Source organism: Triplophysa rosa, unplaced genomic scaffold (assembly GCF_024868665.1).
Source record: "Triplophysa rosa unplaced genomic scaffold, Trosa_1v2 scaffold86_ERROPOS81223, whole genome shotgun sequence".
Lineage (NCBI taxonomy): Eukaryota > Metazoa > Chordata > Actinopteri > Cypriniformes > Nemacheilidae > Triplophysa > Triplophysa rosa.
Window position 1 is genome coordinate 54,080 of NW_026634883.1, and position 9,125 is coordinate 63,204.

General features: G+C 44.0%; 1 protein-coding gene across 11 annotated transcripts; it reads right to left on the reverse strand.

Moving 5' to 3' along the window:
- LOC130551292 (glutamate receptor ionotropic, NMDA 2B-like) lies at positions 1 to 8,862 on the reverse strand. 11 transcript variants are annotated; one of them, XM_057328867.1, is made up of 5 exons: positions 8,589 to 8,862; positions 8,434 to 8,488; positions 7,676 to 7,935; positions 4,921 to 5,815; positions 1 to 1,339 (listed from the first exon to the last, which is right to left on the reverse strand). In XM_057328867.1, the coding sequence occupies exon 5, from the start codon at positions 1,313 to 1,315 to the stop codon at positions 674 to 676; it is 642 nt and encodes a 213-aa protein (XP_057184850.1). In that variant the 5' UTR covers positions 1,316 to 1,339; positions 4,921 to 5,815; positions 7,676 to 7,935; positions 8,434 to 8,488; positions 8,589 to 8,862; the 3' UTR covers positions 1 to 673. The 11 variants fall into 11 exon arrangements, with proteins under 11 accessions (XP_057184850.1, XP_057184849.1, XP_057184848.1 ...); XM_057328866.1 differs by having other exon boundaries at positions 7,676 to 8,009; XM_057328865.1 differs by having other exon boundaries at positions 7,676 to 8,017.
- Positions 8,863 to 9,125: the final 263 nt, after the last annotated feature.

The window sequence follows — 9,125 nt, forward strand, 5'->3', positions numbered from 1 at the left end:
AGATTACAGGCAAGACGTGACAATTGTGATTGGACTATGTAAGGACAGCCCTAACCAAACACACTCACACATCATCTGCTGACACTGAGCGGTGTTAAAGAAGAGTGAAGACTCTCTGTGGAATATCACAGATAGTGCAGAAGGTCTGAGAGTTGAGGTGATGTTGTAAAGGTTGTGTGCGGTTTGCCTCCGGACACGTCGCGTGGGCCGAGCAGCGCTTTTCTGCTCCACAGCAGCTGGCTGATTTCACAGCCGTTTAAAGCGCACGGCCCGAGCGTGGGCACGCATCTCTGACTCACCGCGTCTCCCATGAGCACCGGATGCTTGTCTACATTTACATTTAGTCATTTAGCAGACCCTTTTATCCAAAGCCACTTACAAACCAGGTAAACAATAGAAGCAATGGGAACAACATAAGGAGCATAAGCGCAGTAAAACTGACCTCATATAGCCTACCACAGCACACAGAGCTAAGTTTGTTTTATTCTTTTAGAAACAGTAGAAAAGTCAATACTAATGGGTCCGGTGCTGAGGGAGGAGATGTGTTTTCAGCCGGTTCTGAAAGATGGCCACAGAATCTACTGATCTTGTAGCAGCGGGCAGATCATTTCACAGATGTGGAACACATCCAGAGAAGGTACGCGAGTGGGATTTTTCCCTTTTTGGGATGGCACTACAAGACACAGCTCGACATCCTCGCCACGGACCCCACACCACTTCTCATCACGCTGGCCTTTTGAAAACCCGGCGCTCTTACCTTAGCAGCCATGATCATGGAGGAGCCGCCCTTCACGCCCAGTATGGGGATGTGCGTCTGCGCAGAGATGAAATCCAGGATCTGCGCTATGGCCTCCTGATCGGTGTCGTCTCCGAACACCACGCCCTGCAGCCAGTGCCCGGTCATCAGGTCACAGATGCTCTTGATGATGCTCTTGGGGTCCGTCTCGTTCATGGTGAGCATCTCCACGTTGGGCGCCAGGGGCATGTGGGTGAAATCGTCTTTGTCCCGGGCCCCGGCGAGCACCACCTCGCTGGAGTTGCCCACCAGCACCACGGCGATGCTCAGGCCCTGCAGGAGCTTGGGCAGCGGCGGGTACTGCGCCACGGACGACGGGATGTAATGGGCCACGCCCCCACCTCCTCTGACCCCCCGTGACTGACAGGCCAGCGGCAGGAGCAGGAGCAGCAGGCACGCGAGGAAGAGCCGGTTTGACTGGGGGCGGGGGCGGCTGCGAAAGGGTGGGGCCTGTGGGTGAAGCCGCGCCCGCATTTCCTGAGAGGGTGGAGCTAAGCCACGGTAAACGCAGAGAGACATGATGAAGAAGAGAAAGACAGAGACCTGCACGAGACAGACAGAGAGAGAGTTAACAGCGTCATTATCATCAACACAGAATCGTGACAAAGGTCCACAGCACACAACACCTGAACACACACACACGTGACATCCATATTTCACGGCTGCGTCTAACATCTTGAAGCAAGATATTGCTGTTTATTATGGATGAGATAAACTCTCCCCTGACACACAGAGAGAGAGAGAGAGTTCTGGTACACCTCAACGATCATTTCAAACGCCACAACACATTGCATACATGAATACTTTTCATTTTACATTTTGAATCACTCAGATTTGGAGAGAAGTGTGTATGATCATGTGAATCATCTTTCAGAACATGAGAAAAGCATCTACTCTTATTAGTGCTAACAAAAGATGTTTCTTCAAGAGATAATTCAGGCAAAAATGTTCTTTCTTCTTCAGAACACAAAAGAAGATATTTTGAAGAGCAACACTGAACTCCATTGACTTCCATTGTATGAACACAAAACCACAGAGACATTTCTCCGAATATCTTCTTTTGTGCTCCTCTGAAGAAAGACCACCTCTCACATACAGGTTTACAAACCCATGCGGGAACAGAAATAAATGACGGATGGGAGGAAGACCTTCAGGAGCACTAGAGAACGCAACAGAAGAGCAGGAAACAGATCTGTGATGCAGAGAGTGACACACAGTTCAGAGATGTGAGTCTGCACTTCTCTCGGTCACTCAGTTTCCATGGCAACTATTAAAATAGATCTCTCGATACAGTTGATGGCCCGACACGCATAAAGATCCCTATGATATACACTCAAGCCCCGCCCCCTGCAGCAGCCACTCACATCGCTGTAATTAGCATAAGAGTGTCTCTTTATGAAACCCTCTCAATCCACACACACACACACACACACAGCACACGCACACACACACACACACAACTGACTGTAATCAGTGAGATGAAATTGATGGAATTATGCTTTTCACAGATTACAGCTTCAGGTAATGCTGCTATTTCAGGAGCACAGATCACATGGATGAGGATTGTGTGTGTGTGGTGTGAGTGCGTGTGTGTATATGTGTGTGTGTGCGCATGTGTTCATGTTTGTATACCCTGGTGGGGACCTAAACCTGAATGCACACCAACACATGGGGACTCGTGTCACTGTGGGGACCAAAATTGAGGTCCTCATGGGCACAAAAGCTTATGAATTGTACAGAACAATATTTTGCAATGCAAAAAGTGTTCTATGATCTTTAGGTTTAGGGGTTGGGTTAGAGGATAGAATATACAGTTTGTACAGTATACAACTCATTACGCCTATGGACTGTCCCCACGGAGATAATAAACCAGACATGTGTGTGCGTGTGAAATCTTGCCTGCTGTGTTTCCATGAAGTACCAAACACAATATGAACTCTGATCTGATCCAACAAACACATTTATGCTGCCTTCACGTGCTCTTGGCATTATTGGAAATTAGGGATGCACGATAAATGATCAGCCGTATCGGTCATTAAATGGTCATTTTTAATGTTATAATGGCTGATAATAAAATTTAGGCTGATATATTACAGCCGATAAATGATGAATCATTTCCTCTGCACGCTGCTCACAGTTAAACTACAGTACAGGACTGTCTTTCTGTCGTGATCATTCACACTGATATTAGCAAAACATTGTTACATTTACATTGAGTCATTTAGCAGACACTTTTATCCAAAGCCACTTACAGATGAGGGAAACAATGGAAGCAATCAGAACAACATAAGGACAACAAAAAGCAGAAGCGCAGTAAAATCTATCTAGGCTATATGAGTGATCTCATATAGCCTGCCACAGTATACTGAGATCAGGTTTATTTTTTTATTTTTAAGGATAGAAAGAGTATAAATGAGATAGAAGTCAGAACTGATCAGTCAGGTGTTGACGGAAGAGATGTGTTTTCAGATGGTTCTTAAAGATGCCACAGAATCTGCTGATCTTGTAGCAGCGGGCAGATCATTCCATAAATGTGGAACGGATCCTGAGAAGGTTCGTGAGAGAGATCTTTTACCTTTTCACCACAAAACGTGGTTCGTTTGCAGAGCGTAGTGATCTGGTGGGTATATACGTCTGTATTAGCGAGTGAAGGTAAGGGGGTGCTGAACCAGTGGTGGTCTTGTAGGCCAGGAGCAGAGTCTTGGATTTGATGCGAGCGACTGTAGGGAGCCAATGTAACTTAGTGAAGAGAGGAGTGACGTGCGCTCTCTTCGGTTCATTGAAGATTGTTGATGTAGTATGTAGAGTGTTGTTTTATTTCTGAATTATACTGAAATAAATGATAGGAACAAAAGCACAGTTTGAATCAGACTGCTGTCTGTATGCTTTCTGTCTGGAGACCTGTTAGACTCGTGGCTATTGAGAACACTCCTCTGGGTTGCTCTGGAAGAACATCTATCATTTGTTTATTAAAGAAACATTCTACCAGAAAAGTTTACAAGTTGAAGAATCTTGAATTAGTGTAAAGTAGACTTGGTACATGGTTTTCAGGGGGAAAAAAGATGTTTCAGTCTCAATGTTATATTAATTTTTAGTTAGTGTTTATCGGACAATATATCGGTTATCGGCTTCCAATGTTCAAGATTTATCAGCTGGTTATCGGCCACAATGTACATATCGGTACTTCCCTACGGGAAATATGAGTTTCAGAGGTAAAAATTGCACATGAACGCCTTCTGATGTCGTGTTTCCCACTGGGAAGTTGGCAAATCATTTTGATATCCGAGTACCCGAGATGGGCGGGCCTTACACAGTCAACATGGCGGATGAGAGAAGGATTTCTGCTGTGACAGATGCGATTCATTAGTTTCTCCGCCACAGCTTCGTTGCCTTGTCTTGCTGTTAAATTAGTACATATTTACATATATAACATGAGTAACCATGTGAAGCATACTGTATGTTTAATACACTGAGAAAATAGCATGCTTTTCACCAATATTGCAGAATACTCAGCAAGCTGACTAGAAGGATGTAGGATTGAAAACTATTATTACCAGATAAGATTTTCCCAAGACACACACAAGCATGAATCTGGCATCCTACATTCTTTCTGACAATAAAGCACCTGAACACAACCAGCTCGGGATCATGACATCAGAAGTGAAGAGACATGAGAGCACGTGAAGACAGCATTATAAACATGGCTCCACCCACAGGGATGACATCAGCAACACATCACCTAAAATACAGACCCCCCTGCCCTCAAATTCATGGCTACAAAACATGAGAAATGTGTCAATGAAAACGTGCGCACAGAATGCTGACACACACTTTCTCATGATGTTCTTGTGCGAATACTCCATTGATTTGAGTCTTCATTGCAATCAGAGGCGTCAAACTCTCTTCCTGGAGGAGCGCAGTGTGTGTGTGTGATATTAGATCATTCTAGAAATGAGAACATTCCTTTAATATTCACAACACACACACGTGTTAATAAACAATGTCATTAAGCGTGTGTTGGGTTAATAGATTTGTTGTGTGTGCCATGATGATGAGAGCAGTGTGGTTTTATCACAGATTATCACAGATTACTGTGTGTGTTTGTGTGTGCGTGTGTGTCTCACCTTGTGTGTTTGCAGCCGGAATCTCACTCCTCCATCTCAGATAATGCATGATGCTCTAGAGCTCTCATACCCTACACACACACATTATATAGACACATACAGTACAGATGGGTATTGTTTAAGTGTATTTGTGTGTAACATAAACTCTGTTTAGCACAAGCACAGTTGATCTGAAGGGGATTCACCCAAACATTACATTTTGTCTCCCTTAATGGCATCTATGCTTCTTTTTCTTACATTTCTAAACACAATCCGATTTATGAAATGAATATGAAATAATGTCTCAACTCTTCTTAGCTTTATAATGCCAGTGAACGGTGCCTGTGGTTTTAAAATACAGGATGGAAGCTCCAAAAAGTCCATCCATTCTTTAATACATCAATTCATCAGTCATGAGTTGGCCTCGCAGATAATAAAGTGTGACACATAGTATGTTTATTGGCGTGCTGTCCTGCGAGGGCTCTGAGCTCAGTGATTCTCCCGTCCGGTGTGCCTGACAAATCCCCCCCCACCCCCCACCCCCCCGGTGCTCAGGTGAAAACAGGCTAGTGGTGTGCAGTCGGGTGGGACGTTGGGAGACGTTCAAGAGAACGGAGGAAAGGCGGCTTGTCTATTTATAGGGCTGATAGGATGATTGCTGCGATTGCTAATGGAAAGGCAGTGGAGTTAATAATCTGAATGTGCTCCTCCAGACGCTTGTTTATAAAACATCATTCAAAGTAATCCAGACTCCAGACGGTACATAAGATCTGATGTGTGTGTGTGTACCTGCAGTCACTGATAGCAGCTTTCTCTCTCTCTCTCTCTCACTGTACACACTTAGTGTGTGTGTGTGTGTGTGTGTGTGTGTTTGTCCTCTGTGCTGCTGATCTTCAGTGTCCCGCTTACACAGCGTCTGCAGGGAAAGAAAAGACCTTCAATCTTCAGACAGAACATCACTTTGACTTTAAACAGATTCAAAAATAAATATCTGCATCAGAATACACAGTGTGTGTCATGACAGAGATCTGTGTTGTGTTGTGTTGTGTGTCAGCAGGGATAAACAGGTGTGAATGTGATGCAGAATGAAGACCAGCAGGAGTCGGAGCTTCATCAGACTGTATGCCTCTCTCTCTCTCTCATCACAATGTAAACTGATTATTAATCAAACTAAATTATGTTTATTAAAAATGTAAAACAATGTACGTTTTGAGAAAAAACGCAATCATTTCATGTATAATAACAGCAGATATTCTGTATGTCTTTATTACAGTAACTGTTGCCTAAATGTGTGTAAAGCTGCTTTGCAACAATGAAATATTGGAAGAAGCTTTACAGAAATAAAATTGAACTAATTCTAGAACTAGAATTCTATGAGATGTTTCTATAAGATGTTCTGAAATGATTACAAGTTTGTGACAAAACCACAAATCAAATGTTTACATCTCAATATACATCATAATATCTACATCCGCGGAAAAAATTAAGAGAGCATTTTAGAAACGATTTGTCTGATTTTAAAACGTACTATTTATAGGACTGTGTTTGGGTAAAACCATCATTTTTGTTACTAACTACTACTAACAATATTTCTCTTGTTTCTATTTGCATTTATTTTCAGAAAATGAAAACTGGAGAAATGCTCGCTGTGTATGTTTTCACACCTCGAAAAGAAAACAAGTTCAGATTCACTTTTACGCAACACAACAGTCATATTTCTACATAGAAAAAGTTGATCTTTTTTCTGTGATAACCTGGATTTCTATCACAGTTTTCATGTGTCTCGAGTCTTTCACGTTGCTGTTTGATGACTTTATGAGGTTTGATTCTGTTGAAATTCAGCAGACACCGGACTGGAATGAACACAACCCATCCACAAATGATGATTTGAAATGCTCTCTTCATTTTTTCTGCGACTGTATATATAACGCACACACCAGACAACAGTTCACAACTCTAAAGTCAAGCAGGATTCTGATTCTGTTGAGATGTAAAACACACAGCGACATGTTTGTGTACATACAACACAACAGATTCATTCCTGACCACTCCAAATCATTTCACGCCACGACTGAGCTTTAAAACGTGTGTGTGTCGCTGTGTGAAGTAGGTTATTCAGTTTGTGTGTGTGTGTGTGTGTGTGTGTGTGTGTGTGCGTGCATTTTCAGTGTTGGCTCTGCTAAATGTGGGCTGGAGGATTCTGTGGGGTACAGAAGAGACCAGAGGCGAGTGTTCGGCCCATTTGGGTCGGCCCACTTTCTTAAACTGGGACTGCGCTCCACTACCTGAATATGGGCCAACCCACAACACACACACATTTCAAATCAGTTCAAGTGTATTTCTGAAGCACTTTTTATGGTTGCCATCGTTTCTAAGCAGCCCATGAGAACCATATGGCACATTAATGGACAGACGGGTGAACCCCGCACTAAAAGCATCATGGGTAATGAAGGACCAGGTGACAGCACAGCATCATGGGTAACAATCTGATCACATAAGACGCTCTTCTGTGGGACGCCTTACAGGTTATAGCTCAAAACCCGATCACACAGAGAGACATTTTAACTGAACACATGTCAATGAAAGAGACGCCTTACAAAACTGAGCGAGCGAGCGAGCGAGAGGGAGGGAGGCTGACAGTGAACACATATCATTTGCATGCATTAAATGATGCCTTTATATAACAAATAAAGAGACCCACACAAGCACACACTGTATTGTCAAAGCCTCCTGCCACCACACACACACACACACACACACACACACACACACTTACCCAGCAGTGCAGATAGAATCCTAACAGCATAAATCTTGTGTGTAAAATCCTCTCATGAATCCAGCGTTTCACATGAAAGGCAGCAGAAGTGAAGTGACTTCACATTGAGTCCGATTGTAAAAGAGCAGAAAAAGCGGCGTGTGTTTGCTCATCTGGACAAACGTTGCAGCTCAGTGACATGAATGAAGTGTGTGTCCTCAGAAGAAAAACTACATCCGAACGTCTCATCATCTGGCAAGACCTCCAGAAAACATGAACGTCTCCTCAAAGAAAACACATGAATGATGGAGCGATGAGCCTTCGGTCTACACACACACCTTCACACAGCAGATCTCTTCATTACTCAACACACACACACACAGAGAGAGATTATGAGCACCCGTGTGTGAGTAATGTCGTCATTTCTGAAAGAGGTGTTGAGAAATGAATGAAATGCATCAGTTTTGAGAGATAAAGATCAGACAGAGAGAATGTGATGATGTTTATAGATATATAACTGGGATAGACATGATTGATGTGTGTGTGTATGTGTGTGTGTGCGTGCGTGTGTGATGTGTGCAAACACACACAGCTGATGGACCGGTAGAATGAAGAGAGAGATGATGAGTGTATTATGATCTATATGTTGAATAAAGGCTTACGATACAGCACACACACACACACACACACACACGTCTGCATGTGTGCGCGGCTCATGTGTGTGAGTGCTTTCAATAGAACACACACTGAAACACACACACACACACAGATCAACCTACCTACAATCACAACACATCAGAGCAAACTCACTGATGTCAGATCTGCCCTCCGCCGCTAATCAACAGAAGAAATTATAGATGAGATAAATGGAGAAATAAACGAGCAGGCAGACGACGGACAGGGCGAGCAAATGAAAAGAGAAAGTGCCGCCCACCGCCACGATGAGGAAGAAGAAGAATAAAAAGCGAAAGAAAAAGGCGAATACTCCGGTGGCCTCCGTCCCGCCGGTCGTCTGGAGGGTGTGTGCGTCCCTCCCCTCTGACGCCTGGCAAAAACACCTGCTCGCAATACACACGGACACCTGCGCGCTCACACACTGCTGTCAGGACACACGCGCTGCGCAAAACACACACACACGCTCACTGCTGCTGCCTGTAAGAGAACACACACCAGACACATCCAAATCTCTCTCGCTTGCCGGAGGTTCAGTGTAGAGAGAGAGAGAGAGAGAGAGAGAGAGAGAGAGAGAGACAGAGAGAGAGAGAGAGACAGAGAGAGAGAGAGAGAGAGAGAGAGACAGAGAGAGAAGAGAAGAAGAGAGAGAGAGAGGAGAGAGAGAAGAGAGGAAGAGAGGAAGAGAGAAAGAGAGAAGAGAGAGAGAGAGAGAGAGAGAAGAGAGAGAGAGAGAGAAGACGAGAGAGAGACAGAGAGAGAGAGAGAGACAGAGAGAGAGAGACGACAGAGAGAGACG